Source organism: Coffea eugenioides, chromosome 2, assembly GCF_003713205.1.
Source record: "Coffea eugenioides isolate CCC68of chromosome 2, Ceug_1.0, whole genome shotgun sequence".
Classification (NCBI taxonomy): domain Eukaryota; kingdom Viridiplantae; phylum Streptophyta; class Magnoliopsida; order Gentianales; family Rubiaceae; genus Coffea; species Coffea eugenioides.
In genome coordinates this window covers 25690340-25706888 of record NC_040036.1, presented here as the reverse complement: position 1 = coordinate 25706888, position 16549 = coordinate 25690340, and the positions used below count along the sequence as shown (strand labels likewise).

Sequence of the window (16549 nt, the reverse complement as noted above, 5' to 3'; positions counted from 1 at the left end):
CTTATCGGATTGAGGTGATCTTTATACCATTTTAAAGCTAAGAAAGAGACCTACAATTCGTATGAATACATCGAAATCCATTTCTGCCATCTTCATGGGCAAAACGTTGGAATACAGAAGCTGCATTCTGTGGTCGGAAGTTAAAACAGAGGTTTGAACAGGTGACAGTATTTCGATCATATCTCAGGTTACAATGCTCCGATTTGGATGATTCTTGAAGCATTGGAAAGCTAACTCAAAGGGCTACAACTTTTGTGTTTTGCACAAAAGCTAGTTTGGCCTTTATCATGGAGAAAATCGCAGTTGAAATAAGGCCAGAGTGAAAACGCGAGTAGACAAAACGCGAGTTTATACCGCGTTTTGTGTAGGCGCGTTTTATAGCCGAAATTCTGCAATTTGACTCAGTCAATTCTCTTGTGTGCATACCACTTTCCAGCTATAAGATGCAAGGGAATTCGGTGCACATGCTTCTGCAATAAAAGAGAAGACCAAATGAGTGTGGACAAAAGGAAACATCATATCTTTGACTTCTTTTTACAAAATCTGAGTGGAGGAAATTATGAAGTGAGAGGAATGGAATTTCTACCACCTTTTATGCAGAAATACAGGGGAGAAGCCAGGAGGACCAGACGTAGCTAGTTTTCCTTCTTGCAACAAGTTTTCTCTCTAGTTAAGAGTTCTTAGAGAAGCATTTAGAGTTTTGACTTGTAATCATATTGTGCAAGAACATAGCAGGAATTGGAGAGCTTCACCTTCAATTGGCTAAGCTTTCTTTTATCTTTCTTATACTTGTACTTTATGATGTTTTGCATTAATAAACTTGTGAATATGAGTGTTTTATCATTCATGAGTAGCTAATTTTCTTTATCTAGGGAGTAGATGAAACTTATGGCCAAATGATATGAAGTGATTGTTATTCATTCTTGTTATGTCTTGTATTAACTTATCTACTTGTGTATGTTGGATTACTTGTTGTTGCTTGATCACCAATAGCAGGTTTATAGTTATTTTTATTCATTGAGAAATGGTAAAAATAATGGAATGACACAAGTAGAACTTGAGTTGTATATTCATGAGAATAGAAATACGTTCAAGTGGATGAAATCTGCATTTCATGTGTGAATAAGAACAGATTTAGTATTTACCAAGAGATTAGGACAAACTAATCTGTTTTAACCCATTATTATCATGAGAATGTGATTCTGGTATTTCTGGAAATGAATCCTTGGTTAAACAAGAGCAGTAACAAGTGTTGAATTAATTCATTTTAGATCTTTTGTGTCATAAGTGGAATCTACATCCCTAGATCTTAATATTTAGTGAATTCTACTCCCCTTGAGATATTGCATTTATCTATTTAAGAATTTTTGTAGTTGAATTAAAATCTGAAGTTTCTGCTCAAATTAATTGTGAGTCTAAATAATAGAGTAAATTAGTATCTAATAATTGTTTTAAATTGCTCCTCGTGGGATCGACCCGATACACATCTCGTACTACAATTGCGACCTGTATACTTGCAGTCCAACGGGTGTAAATTCGGAATTAAACTTGCACTTAAAGTAAAAACCCGTCACCACCCACTAATTTAAGAGGTTGGGTTGGGTAAGTTGGGTATTGGGTAAATTTTGGGTTGGGTAATAAAAACCCATATATATTTTGGGCGGTTTGGGTATTTGTGTTGGGCACCCATTACCCAACTTTTTCCTCTTTTTATGTTTTTTATGCAAGTATAACCCATCCTATTGACACATGGAAAAAGACATTCTTGTGTACAAAAGTGTTACCACCACCCCCCCCCCAAAAAAAACCCCGGGGCAAAAAAAAAAAGTGTTAATTTTTGGAGTAAGTTCCCTGTATTTTGGTTGGACTTTTTGATGGTTTAGTAAAGGGGTTAGCAATTATCATTTAAACGTAATTTGACCTCTGCTATTGTAGAGCAAGAATCATCAGCCTATGACTAGTTGACCGAGAGTCGTCCCTATGGCAAATATATATCAATAAACATTTCTGAGACAAGTGTTGTAAAAATTCGTTTATGGAGCGATTAAATATTGAAGTAATAGCCAAATTTTTGTTAATCCTTTCACTAAAGATTTTTATGCTAAATGTTGAAATTATAAAGATATGGTTTATTGAAAGCTAATTATTTGACAAGAGATTCTTTGTTATAATTTTTTCCGTTACACTCGTTACATTATTTAGTTGATTGACATGTGTCCCATGCAATAATAAATAAGAATTTGAGTTTTAAAATATCTCTTAGTTTGGACCAAAGCTATACCCAGTTTGAAAATCCTTACTTGTATAAAAAATAGAGAGTTCATCCAAGTAGTTTAAATAGTTAGTATGTGTGTGTATTTGTGAAAGTATATTAGTGTGTATTGTAATGTGTTTGTATGTGTAAAAATAACATATTTCAAAATAGCTTAAGAAGTGAGTATATTTTTGTGTCTATGAGTGTTTTAGTGTGTAAAATTATGTGTATCTATGTGAAAATGTGTTTATGTGTGTGATTTTTTTTTTTTGTATGTAAAAATGTATTTGAGAGAGTTTATGTATCAAAATCTATTAATTAATATATTGGGTCATATTTGGGTCATGGATTTGAGATGATCCAATATGACCCAACCCAAAATTAACCCACTCTAAAGTTGGGCGGGTTGGGTGTAACCCATTTAAATGAAAACCCAACATTAACCCGCCCAAAATCCGCCCAACCCGCCCAATTGCCAAGTATATACCAAACAAGAAGGCAGACAAAAGGAAAGCTACATAACCACGAGAAAGTCATGACTCCATATCTAGTAATGACAGGAAAACATGACCAAGTGATTTCAAATACATAGTAAATGCCTTCAGTTTTGTACACGAGACCGGTGTTTTAGCATTTACATGAAAATGAATCTTGCATGAATGCAGATAGCAGTTGACTCCATATTTCATAGTAATTGGAAGACAATACCAATGTAGTTTCAAAATGCATGGCAAATGCCATCAGATTTGTACACAAGACCAGTGTTTGAGCCATTTACATTCCTGTCTAAAATCTCGTTTTCTCGTGAAAAAGGAAGGAAATGAATTTTGCATGATGAAGACCACTCATTTCACAAAACCACATCATTGCCAAGCAAAGAAGTAAAACTGTGAACTTTATAGTCTGCGATAGCCTGGTTAAATGAGAAAGAGATTTGACCAGTTAAAGAAGCATCTCCAGTCTCAGAACTTAGCAAAAAATTCCAACAAAATCACACTACTGCATCGGTTATACACAACTGTCCAGTACAAATAACAAACTCCGGATTATCATTACCACTCAAAAAATTTCCGGTATCAACTCGATAAAAGGTTATCCAAAGTCAGACCTTAATTTGTCAAGAACTACAACATTTCCAGAAGTGCAGTTGATAAAGGAAAAGAGAATGATGACAGGCTGATAGCTACAGAATGACACGTAAATTTGAAACAGACAGCAGTTTTCAGGGTTAAGAAAAGAATACCTTGATAGATTCATCTTATCTGCCTTGGTTTGTGCAGTATGATGGTATGCACGTAGCCTTGCGACCAATTCAGTTGCATCTTTTGCAGCATTGACAGCAAGCACCTGCATTAGAAATATTACCCAGTTGCGATTAGGAATTCAAAGGAATGATAACAAAAAAAGTTAGATACTTCGCTTGTTATTATAGTTTGAACCTTGGGAATGATCAATAAAGATTCAGCAAATTCTGCAATAGCTAGCTGCTCCCGAGATCCTAATGTGGTGGCCAGGTTTTCCAAATAGACAGATAAGGCAGCTTCAACAGCACCCCGTCCAGCAACAACCTGTTTTCATAAAATTCACTACAAATCAACATGAGCTGTGACAACACATGAATAAGATAACATAGAAAAACTTTTACTGTAGACTAGCAATAGTTGACGTGCCTTGCAGGTGATTGTAATATCTTGAAATATATTATTCTTTAGATACTAAAATTTTTTTATGAAATGTTGATCATCAATATCATAATATAGTATTTTTATGTTATTCTTTTTAAGCTAGTTACTTTTAAAAATTTTATTAAATGAAAAGAGACAGAAAACATTCAAATGTAGTTGACATGTCCCTTAGTATTCAATTTAGAATCATGAAGCAAATGCTTTTAGATTTATAGCTTGAACTCTAACATATCATATATTGATAATATCATGTTTTACCAAAACTATTATATATTCATGATTCTATTGCATATAAATCACAATCATCACAATTTTTTTATAAACGAAAAATATAATTAAGTTAGAAAAATAAACATACATGTAATTTGAATTCTTTGTATTATCTTAATTCTATTTTTGTCAATAATGGAGTATAAATGATCCACCATATAAAGTTTTTTTGGTTTGCACATTCTAACAATTAAAATTTTATAGATAGAGATAGTTGGAGTTATTCTATTTTTCTTTTCTTTTATTCATATTATTAGTAAAATATCCAATGAGAAGCAAAAGCAAAACATCTACTTTTTTCATATGAGCACAATATTTTTGGTTTTAGTATCAGTTTTTTTTATGATCATGGAATTGGAATGAGAATTGTGGCTAATTAACAAATTTAAATATTAATTTGTTGTATGTTGCAGTGTTTTAGTTTTTAAATTTCCAACTTTTAATCCATCACCGCTATCATTATTATCAATTATTGGAATGCACTAAATCTGTCTAATTACAATTGTCACCATAAATGAAATTTACTTAATTTTAAATCTTTTCATTTCATAACTGTTTCCATTATTCACAAATATTACAATACAATAAATATATGTAATTATTAGGAAAATAAGGGTATTTTGGACATCACAAAAAATAATTTGGATATCATTTTCATTTTATCATTCTTCATTTTAAATGTACTCTTAGTATAATTCTTATTTTGTCATTGAAGATGGCCTCTGGCTTGATGGATGGACTTGGTTTGCTCAAACCAATACAAAATAAAGCATTACTATATTATTGTCAATAACAATGTTTGCCTTCCCCTAGATATCAATGATTTGGATGTTGTTTTTGGTATTATTTGAATTGTATTCTACCTCTTTAATTCATTTGCACTTTAGTTTATGTCATTTTATAATAGTTTTCAATTTTTTTCAATTTTTCTTATTTTGATTGGTTGCTATTAATGATAATAGTGGTTTATATGGTACTCTTTAAGATTTTTTTTTCCAGTTTAATACTAATACTTCAGTTATAAAGGTGTCATCATTTTTTGTATATTGAAATTCCATTGGGTGCAACATGAAAAATTCTTCATATTGGTAAAAAGGTGTATAATTGTAAATACTCGTGATATTTGTATGAAGATTGAAAATATACATATGAATATGGGTTTTCTTCTCCTTGTATGTTTCTCTATTTTCTGGAGAGTATCTATTTTTTGAAATTATACAATCTAGACTACTTACTAATAAGAGGATAGGAAAGGGAAGCGACATATGTGCCTGCTGTGGTGACAATGTGGAAACCATTGAACATATGTTATTCTTTTGCCCAACTGCCAAAGTGGTATGGAAACTTGCTCCAGTGAAATGGGACGGGATAGCTGAACTACAAGACAACTTTTGGAACTGGTGGGTTGCTGTGATGCAATCAGCAAAGGAGGCACATGGCCTGGACAGAATCCAGCTTACGGTTAGCATTTTATGGCAAGTGTGGAAGGCTAGAAACAAAATGACTTTCCAAGCTGAGAGGGGGAATACAAAACTGATTGTCGACAAAGCTCACAGTGAATGGCTTGAGTATGAAGCTTGCAATGAAACCAATGGAAGACCAGCTACACCAGCAGAGGAGAATGGGCAATCACAACAGAAATGGGAACCACCTAAAGAAGGTGTGATAAGGATAAACACGGATGCGGCACTCTCAGCTAAGATGGTCCGGACAGGCCTGGGGATCATTGCGCGGAATTGGCGTGGAAAGATAGTGAAAGCTAAAGGCATCATGACACGGAGGAGAGGAGCACCAGCAATCGAGGAAGCAATGGCAATAAGGAGTGCGTTGGAAATGGCCACAAATGCAGGATGGACTACAATAGAGGTCCAATCTGATTGCAAATGTGCGGTAAGCCTAATCAACTCAAGCAATAGACAGGATTGTAAGCTGCAAACGATCCTAGATGACATTGAAGACTTGAAGAAGAACTTTGACTGTTGTGTGTTTTTGTTTATTCCCAGGACTGCTAATACTTGTAGCCATGCTTTGGCTCAATTTGCAGTTAAGTCAGTTAGGATAATTGAATGGGAGAGATCATTCCCATCTTGGTTATCAGAACTAGCTAGGAAAGATATGGGGATAGTTACCCCATTTTGTAATTAACTCTTGTAATTTCAAGTGTTAATATATATAAAATTGGTATCTTTTGTTGGAAAAAAATTAAGAAATTTTGATACGTATAATAATTGGAGATGGAGTCTAAGGATAGGTAAATAGTTTTTAATGAGCAATGTTTAATTATAATTACCAATACTATTAAGATGTGATCAATTGGAGTGTTTTATTTCTTTTAATTAGTGCCACATTAAAATGCAATAATTCTAATTAAAAGACATGAGGGTAATTTAGGGATAACAAAAACTAAGATAAAAAAGTGATTACACTTGCACTCCCTAATACCAAAATTCATACTTTTTATATAGTAATGATAATGATGATAATGATAATGATGTGGGGAGGGAGGAGGAAGAAGGGGGAGGAAGAAAGAGAGGAGAAAGAGGAGGAGGAGGGAGGTGGATGGAGGAGAGAAGGGGAAGGGGCGGGTGGTGGTGTATTTTTTTTTTTTTTTTTTTTGTATATTTGGAGTTGTTTTTGATATATTGTATGGATGTGGTGTTCTTGAAGTTGTTTTTATTTATATATTACTGTAGCATTGTATATTAAAAACTTGTTTTTTCAGAAAGTGAAGAATCCAAACAGAAATGCATGCCTATTGAATGACATTTGGTTATACATAAAATATGAATAGCGGTGAATATAGAGCTATACAAGGTGGCCGTCTGCAAATGAAATTCATTAGCCTGATTTGACATCTTGTATGTGTAACATTCAAATATTCTTCAGACAACAGAATCATGACAAGTTCAAAACTCAGAAATATAAACATTTATCAGTAGTTCAATCAGCCAGAATTGAGTTTTGACAATATTGTCGTGAACGTACAAAAAAATCCATCAAAGTAAATAATAATAGTGTGGAACAGAAAAATAGTAGCATACTTGATTTGAAAAATAGCAATAGCTAGCCAACACCAATTCCATAAGCAATCAGAAGTTGTTAAGCATCAAATCTGATCACAGAAATTGATTTGGCAACAAATTCTTATATTTAAATCATGAAAACTGGGGTCTAGGCTAATAGTAAAAATTTAATTTCCCATTAACTGATGAGAATTGACTAGGCTGCGATCCATATTTCATGCAGGTCTTTCAGATTCAGAACACAGAAGTGCAGATACTAAGTTATAAAACAAGCTAGTCAACAAATTAGGTGTTTACTGTAGTGGATTCCAGTGTCCTTTTCACAATGCATAATGCATCGTGCAAAGCCCTGTCCATCTCATCCAGCATAAAGTCATTTGCACCTCTTAGTATCAATGAAACCTGAAAAAATTAAGAAGAATAATGTCATAAAACAATTGATATTGGCATCTGTAGCATTTGAGTTAAGTTTGGCAATCAACGTTATCTTTTCTTCTACCTCTTTTTTTTTTTTTTTAAGGTGCCCCTTGGGGAGATGTGGGAAGTATTCTACTTACCGCACTAGTTGTTTTGGTCCCTTTTATCATGATCACGTCATCATCAGCAACATGCTCTTCCACCACTTCATCGGCATGTCCAAGAAGTGATGGATCAAATGTTTCTTCACCTTCCATATCAGCGAATGTTGAGACCTGCAGAGTGGCAAATCCATCAACTCAACACAAATATAATCAATAAAATCAATTTTCAACACTTGTTATCTCTCTGATTCTGATATTAGACCCCCCAAATGGTCAAACTTTTCACAGCTGTAAGTAAACAAAAGTCATCAAGTTGATACTCTACACTTTTCCTTTGCTCCAATCACTGTTTCCTCATGAGGAAATGCACAAAGCATATTTAGGAAATGATGCAAATGATTTTACAACCTCTAAAATCATTCGCAATGACAGGACAGTTTTAAAAAAATTCAATAGAAAAGGAACTAATCACTCTTAATAGGACGAATTCAACTCTCTTCTCTATACTTAGCAACCTAATTTCTTCCATAATTCCCTCATAGAACAAAGACATTAGGTAAAATTTTATAATCCATTTATCCTTACTTTCTAGGGAAAATAGTTTCCTGAATGAACCTTCTCTATAGACACAAAGCATACGAGGTGAAATTCATTGCTTTCAGTACAACAATCCACTGATCTTGGTTTCTCCAATTGCAGCAGTTAGGACCACAGATTACAACTTGCTAGAGCAAAAGAAAAGTCCACTCAGATACCTTCAAAGGTGTCAGCTGGAAGCTATGTTACTCGGACTCTTCACTTTGCCCTGCCGTACCCATGGCCGACTCTTCTTTTTGCACTAGAATAGCCATGTCGTCAGGACTTGGTAGCAGAGTCCGAGTAATGTAGGCTGGAAGTACCTCAAAAAAACTAATACAGTGAAGAACAAGGTGCAAAATATTTCCACCCAAATTAACAACTACATCCCCTCCCATAAATTTGACTTAGTTGTGTGCCAACATAGCCCAAGAAACAAACACATCTACTGGTCCTGCGCATACTGCAGGAAAGATTTTACCGGTAAAAGCTTAGGTCTCCTCGCTTATACATAATCAACTAGTCATTTGAGACTGCAACTGACAAGGATACCATGTACAACTTTCTCTAACTAACATGCCAAAAATGTCAACTTTATAAGCTTTACAAGTGTAATCCAATCTTCCATCAGATCAGAGAAGTACAGAACAAGGAAAACCCAATAGAAGTATACAATTCAAGTTTATATAAGAGGCCAAGAAACATACCACAGTTGCTCCTGTAGCCTTGGCAACATGGCGTAAATCCTCTTTACGGACACGTCTAACAGCAATTGCACCAGCTCCTACAAAGTACTGAAACAACATAGCATGCTTGTTATCATACCATAATTGAGCAATGAGACATCCATACATGTGGTTGCCACAAGGGTTACGACAAGACAATTACTATGTGTGACATTATGAGATGAAGCAACCAAACAAAGTAACCCTAGTCCCCAGGATATTCAATAGTACTTCCACAGTTCCACTAGAAGTTTGATTGATCAACAGAACATAGGCCTAAAACGAGTAAAGGTTGGTAGTTTTCCCATGCATATTGTATGTATGGTTCGAAGACTCGGCCGAGACCGAGACGTCTCGGCCGAGTCGTAACCGTCTCGGCCTAGGCCGAGACGATACCGCGACGATTCGAGACCGAGATATTCGTCTCGCCGAGACGTCACCGCGACGGGTTGTCACGGTCGAGTCACCCCGAGTCATCCCGAGTCAAGGTGAATTTAACAAAAAATCTATAGAAAAAAAGCAAAAGGGACAGTACTATCACGTGAAAAGATGCGTTTTCTTTTCCACGTTAAAGTGAAGGTAGTACCTTCACTTTACTTTGAAGGGTCCACGTTCACTTTACTAAATTATTGGACTAGTAGTGTTGCAGAACGTAGTAATCCTTTCCGTTTCCTTCAATTCTTCTTCATGGTAACTTAACTCTGTCTTCTTGCCGAGCTTTGGAATTCCGCCCTCTGAAACAAAGTAGAATGTTGCAAAAAGATAGTGCCCAATGGAGTCATTTGGCCATACCTTCACAGAGATAACCCAGATGGTTGTGATTCATGTCCTTTTTGCCTTGTTCTCCCTTGCCTTGTCAAGCTTAAGCAGGTAATTGATTTTCTTATTGTACCTTCAGATATTCTGCTTGTAAGGTGCTCTAAGACATTAGAGTTATTAAAAGAAACTGATCCATTACAAGGGCCAACTGTAGCTTTCCCAGACAGTCGTTTCACTTATGATATGAATATACAGATTGGTTTAGGATAGAGTATCCATTTTGGAATGCTCCATTAAGTGTATCTGTATGAGTGCTAGTAGAATTTTGGGGTTGTTAATGTAATTTCACGTTCAGATAGGATGCATTTCATTGTTGATTACAATTTAATGCCACTAAGTTGTTGCTTTTTTTCCTTCATTTATTAGGACTATTAAGTTAACATTCAGATTGGATAATTTTCATTGTTGATTACAGTTTACTGCTGCCGAGTTGTTACTTTATTCCTTCATTTGTTAGGACTATTAAGTTAAATTTAGAGCTGGGCTGCTCAATCATCCAGTGACCTTTGCAGTATAGATTCTTCATTTTTTTTTACCAATCTATCTTGTTTGTTTTTTCCAAGATTGATTGTGGATTTTATCCTTTAGTTTGACCCATGAACTTGGCTAATCTTTCCACATTGTTAAGCATTTTGAGGCTTTACGCAGAACGTAGCATGCTGGTGTCCATGAAAAATCTCACGAGGGTTAGCAAATGAGCATGCTTCTTAGCTCATTCTAAAATTCCATTGCTCCATGCACTACTGTTCCTATTGCTTTTTCAGCATCCTCCCTCCAAGCATCATGTTGGGTTCAGGGCACTCAATTTTGTCCTAATAATTTGTGAGATTGGTCATTTTTGGTGAGCAATAGCTGTGTGGATGCATCAATCACGACATTATTGCTTTGCTCATGTGTTGTTCAGTTGATGCCAGTAAGGAATTATTGGGGGCCTAGGTTGTTGAATAGCTGGCCGTCCTGCTCTTCCCTCCTGCTGATAGGTATCCCCAGGTGGAAATTAGCAATCTGCATTCACAAGTGACTCCAAAGCGTGAGTAAATTTCTTGTCTTTTTACCGGCTTTTTAATGGTTAGTAATCTTGGAGGTTGGATTTGTACTTTGCTTACTAATCCATTGCGATGCTTACTAAATTATTCTTTTTTCCAAGAATAATTTTTCCTCTATAAATTTAGTAATCCTTATGTATAAAACAAAAACTTTTGTAATTCTTGGACGACTAGGTAGCAAAGTGAGTGAAAAATCATGTCTAGTTATATATATATATGACGATGGTTAACAAAGAAATTGGAGAGATATGAGAATTGCTTCCACTGTACGTGTATATTTTTGTGCTAATAGAGTGGGACATTTAGTATTATCTTCCAACTTATTATAATACATAATCATCCTGGTGATCATGATCATGAACTAAAAACTATAGGAAGATGGAGAGCTAAATTATATGTTTAAGTTAATCACCCATCAACAAACAAAATGCCGAAGTTCTTATAATAAATGAAAAAATGATCATTGTTGCAGGTTTACATTATAGATTAGATGTTTAACTTACTAATTTAATAGAAATAAATTATTATAATTACAAAATGTTAGAAACTGCTTGTTGTATTTTTTTCATATATCTTTAATTATTTTGTGATGTATTAACCATTTATATTGATATGTGTAATAGTTACAATGACGAGCAAGGATATTGGTTGGGAACATGGTAAACCCGTGGGAGGGAATAGAAAAATTGTGAGATGCAATTATTGTGGAAAAATAATGCATGGTGGCATTACAAGGTTGAAAGAACATGTCGGTCATGTCATAGGACAAGTTGAGCCTTGTCCAAGGGCCTCAAGTGAAGTTAGAGATTTAATGAAAATGCATCTAAAGATTGGTAAGATTCAAAGAGCTACAATAAAACAGAAAAAAGAAGAAATATTGAATTCTTTCCAACAAGAAAGTATGCATGGTAATTTCAACATGGTTGGCGACGAGGAGGACGAAGCCTTTTTTGAAATTGATGAAGAAAGTCGGATGGCGTTGGAAAAAAAACAAATGAAGCAAGCAATTAGAGAGAGCCAATACTTGCAATTTTTAGACGAACAACGAAGGCATTCGGTATCTGGGAGTCGACCTTCTATGTTTATGTCAGGTATGATTTGTAAACTAAAATATTATAACAAATTTGATACTATTTTATTAAATATAATTACATAAAGTTGCAATTTAGTCATTCATTTTTTATTTGTTAAATATTGTGAATTTTAGGGAATATGGGTGTTGGCACTTCAAACCCAACGACTTCTGAAAATAAAAGAGGATTGTCACGTAATTTCAGTGTCAGACAAGCAGATGAAATGACAAGCAGAGGAATTGAATCACATATGTTTCCTTCGAAACAAAAATCAGTCAAATTAATGTTTGCGAAGGAAAATATAAAAAGAGTTGGTAAGGCAGTTTCAAAGTTTTTTCATTTCAATGCTATACCATTTCATGCAGCTGACAATCCTTATTATCAATCGATGATTGATGAAATTGCCAAAGCTGGTTCTGGTATTAAAGGCCCTTCAGCTTATCAAATTGGAAATGAATATTTAGATGAAGAATTTGAAGAGCTTGAGAAATATCTTCGAGATATTTATGATAAATTTTCAACTTTTGGTTGTACACTTATGTGTGATGGGTGGAGCACTCGTACAAAACATCCAATAATAAATTTTATGGTATACTGTGATAGGCACATGATATACCATAGTTCAGTTGATTGTACCAATATTAAGAAAACTGCTGAATATATTTTCAAGTTAATGGATGAGGTAGTAGAGGTTGTGGGGGAAAAAAATGTTGTGCAAGTTGTGACAGATAGTGAATCTAGTATGAAAGCTGCTGGACAACTGTTGATGAAAAAAAGAAAAAATCTTTTCTGGTCACCTTGCGCTGCGCATTGTATAGATTTGATGTTGGAGGATATTGGCAAAATGGATAATGTAAAAGAAACTATTGCTCAGGGGAAGAAGATAACAAGTTTCATATATAACAGTGACAAAGTAGTGAATCTGATGAAGACATATACAAAAAAAAAGGGAACTGCTACGTCCAGGTATCACTAGATTTGCAACTGAATTCATTTCTATGGAAAGTCTTCTTCGGCATTGTACAGAACTGAAAAGAATGTGCACCTCAGATGAATGGGCAGAGTTTAATAACACTACCAAGAGAAAAGCAGAAGCTATTAAAGTAGCTGAGTTGATATTGTCAGAGAAGTTTTGGAAAAAAGTTAGAAATGTGTGTGCAATAATGGAGCCTCTGGTCAAAGTTTTAAAAACTATTGATCAAGATAATAAGCCAACATTGCCAATTATTTATGAGGCAATGGATAGAGCAAAAATGGCTATTCAAAAGTCGGTGAAATCTTGGAAAACAATTTGGGAAGTGATTGATAATAGATGGTACAATCAACTTCATCGGGATTTACATGCGGCAGGTAATTTAAAATATTACATCCAATTTAAATATGTAATTTATTTATTTATTTATTTTCTAATTTTGTTATTTTATTGTATTTAGCATATTTTTTGAACCCGATCCTTCAATATTCTGGAACTTGTGAGTTTAATCTGGATGAAGTTCGAAGAGGGTTAAAGAACGTCATTGCAAAGTTGGAGCCAAATTTAGATGCACAAGTTGATTCAATAAATGAGGTATTCTTTTGATTATTTTATTTATTTATATTAATCAACAAATTTTAAAATTTTAACACTTGTGTATACATTATTTTTGTAGATCAAAATTTTTGCAGACAAAAAGGGAGGCTTTGGAAGTGCTATTGCAGCAAGAGCATTACCAAAATCTTTACCAGGTTTCAACTTAATTCATACTTACATAAACATCCAAATCATATAAATGAAGTTAATATTTTTATAATATTAAAATAATAATAATAAATGAATGTTATTATTACTTTGTTTGTTTAGCTGAATGGTGGCTTAACTACGGTGAAGATGCGCCAAATTTAAGGAATATTGCAGTGAAAATATTGAGTCAAACCTGCACATCCTCTGGTTGTGAGCGAAATTGGAGTACATGGTCATTAATTCATACAAAACTACGCAACCGTTTGGCAGTTAAAAAATTGCATAAATTAGTTTTTGTGCATTACAATATGCGATTGAAGGTGAAAAATTTGATGCATCAAAGAGATACTGATGATTTCTACAACCCAATTGACTTGAATCACATTTTTCACCAAGATGATATATTGGATGATTGGATAAGAGAAAATGAACAACCCACATTGCCTGAAGATAATCTGGATTGGTTGGATAAGGGCATTCATCAAACTGAATCAAAAAGTAGTGAATATCAAGAACATGACAACGATGGTTTTGGTGATACATTGTCCCAATATATTACCAAAAGAAATAAGAAAGGTCTTGCTGCATCCTCAAGTAGGAAACAAAAAAGTAAGACTAAACAAACCAGTAAGCAGACTGTTCCGTCATCTTCAAATAAAAGTGACAGCAGTAATGATGATGATGACAATGGTGACAATGGAGATGGAGGGAACAATTCTTCCAGGCATAGTGGTTACAATCGAGATAGCCAACAAGCAGGAGGTATGTCATGGGCTCAAGGACAAGATAATTATTATGCCACTCAAGATACTGATCATGGCTATCGTCCTGGTATAGAAGCACAACGTCAATTCCTCAATGATTTAACTCAATTTTCAAGTGAGGATACTTTCTCTCACCATTCAGGGTCACAAAGATATAGAGGAGTCAATGATCAGATGCAAAATTTGGGTATATACTCAACTTATGAGCATGAATCTAATCAAAACCGTAGTACTAGTCAATTGGGATATGGCTATGACCAATCATATGGAATCACTCCTGACTATTACAGTGGATATCGGCCATTTGACAGACCTGGACAGGTTGAAAGGTCTACTAGCATTCATGGTAGTGGATACTATGAAAAGGAAATAGATAAGTCTCATGATGGTTCTTCTTTTGATTCCAATAACATTGGATTTTATGGTCATGATTCTACTGCATCATATGGTACCAGCGATAGTGTTAACTATCGAGGATTTGGATACTACCATCAACAAATCATCTCCAATCCAGAAGTTCTTCCGTCCAATGATTATGGAACATCTAGTCAATCCTCACATCCAGTAAATACACCAGATAACTCGTTTACACTACCTACTCAAGGTCCTATGCCACTTCCACATCTGTTTTACCATTCATCGACCAATCAGGATGATTTTGAACCACATCGTCATTCTACTTGGTATTAACAGGTACGAAAATATAAAGTACTAGTATATCTTTTTACATATTTACCTTTATCTAATATGATTTCTTTTTATTTTTGGCAGGAGATTGATCAAAATATTCCAACTTTATGCTATAAATAAATCTTTAGTTTGTATTGTTAATGGTTGATATTACTTTTGCAATTATTAGTTTTAAAATTGTGGTCTATGTTATTTTGATTTTATTTGTGATGCCATTGTTTTAAATAATTAAAAGTACTTATCGTGTGTAATATGTATAAAAATAGTACGTTTTACAAATTTTCTTTTGTTATTTTTTATTATTTTTGTTTAGCATATTTTTTTTTATATTATTAACAGTTTTTAGAATATTAAATGCTTTAAAATTTACGTCTCACCGAGACCGTGACCGATATGCCGAGACCGATGTGGAACGTTCCGGGCCGCGACCGCGACCGCGACCGCGACCGCGACCGCGACCGCGACCGCGACCGCGACTTTGAACCATGTAGATATCTAAAAGAGTACATGCATGAGTGGACTGAGGATAAGCTATTCATTTGATGTCGCACCAAAACAAAATTGCACACTTCAAGCACATCTAGTTATATATTCATTTTAGAAAGTGCAATGCAACATTACACAGGGCAAATAAAAGCAAGACACAATTTTCTACTCAAACAGGTTGAGGGTTTTCCCAAATGTGCCTACAGTTTCATTCAGCTACAGAATTGTCAAGTGCTGAATACAGCTGTGAAAGAAACACAACAATGCAGGAACTTACCTTCAGTGCCATGTCATCAATCCCTTTTGCAGTTAAAACAACGTTGGCCCCAGCCTTGAGAAGCTTTTCAATGCGTTCTTTTGTCATGTCAGCCTCTCTGTGAGAAAAATCTGTCAATGCTAAAATACACTACGAAGTATGATTACTAAAAGGATGTTTGCTTGATATGCTTTATGAGGAAGATATTTTTTTTGGAGAACATGGGTTTTCTGTTCACCACCTACCAAACGATGCATATATATGATACTGAAGCTCTTGCAGCCATAATTCAAATTGAAAATAAAGTATGACAGTGTAACATACTTCATCATAAAGAATCACCTTTGACGAATTTTTTCAAGCTCCCGGGGATCAGTGACTAAAACTTGAACACCCATTTGCATTTTTGTTTTCTGAAGATTAAAATCGAGGCAAGCAATCCGGGCAGGGGCAACTCTCATCTCATGGGCATCCCTTGGGCAGCACGTCCTGTATTCAAAGCATACCCTTTCAACAGATAGCTATCCCTTGCACTTTTTCCATGGGCTTTAAGTATGTTAATTCCCTGAAAAGAGGAAGTGTAAAAGTTAGTCAAGTCAAAAGAATGGAATGGATTTAGCAAAATTCTTATCCTCGACAGA

At 34.7% G+C, this 16549-nt stretch overlaps 2 protein-coding genes across 2 annotated transcripts; one reads left to right on the top strand and one right to left on the bottom strand.

The window, feature by feature from the left end:
* The first annotated feature begins 5514 nt into the window (after nt 1-5514).
* On the top strand, nt 5515-6354 carry LOC113759331. Its single transcript, XM_027301897.1, has one exon. The coding sequence runs from the start codon at nt 5515-5517 to the stop codon at nt 6352-6354; it is 840 nt and encodes a 279-aa protein (XP_027157698.1).
* Nucleotides 6355-7452: 1098 nt separating this feature from the next.
* LOC113759330 (T-complex protein 1 subunit alpha-like) lies at nt 7453-9183 on the bottom strand. The gene is made up of 3 exons (XM_027301895.1): nt 9037-9183; nt 7790-7924; nt 7453-7634 (listed from the first exon to the last, which is right to left on the bottom strand). The coding sequence occupies exons 1-3, from the start codon at nt 9181-9183 to the stop codon at nt 7518-7520; spliced, it is 399 nt and encodes a 132-aa protein (XP_027157696.1). The 3' UTR covers nt 7453-7517.
* Between the last annotated feature and the right edge of the window lie 7366 nt (nt 9184-16549).

Excerpts from the sequence above, each read along its gene's own strand:
- LOC113759331 (XM_027301897.1), top strand. The coding sequence starts at position 5,515 with ATGTTATTCTTTTGCCCAACTGCCAAAGTGGTATGGAAACTTGCTCCA.
- LOC113759330 (XM_027301895.1), bottom strand. The coding sequence starts at position 9,183 with ATGTATGGATGTCTCATTGCTCAATTATGGTATGATAACAAGCATGCT. Across the intron at positions 7,925-9,036 it reads AGGCTACAGGAGCAACTGTG|GTCTCAACATTCGCTGATAT; the intron begins GTATGTTTCTTG and ends GCCACTCTGCAG. Across the intron at positions 7,635-7,789 it reads GGACCAAAACAACTAGTGCG|GTTTCATTGATACTAAGAGG; the intron begins GTAAGTAGAATA and ends TAATTTTTTCAG.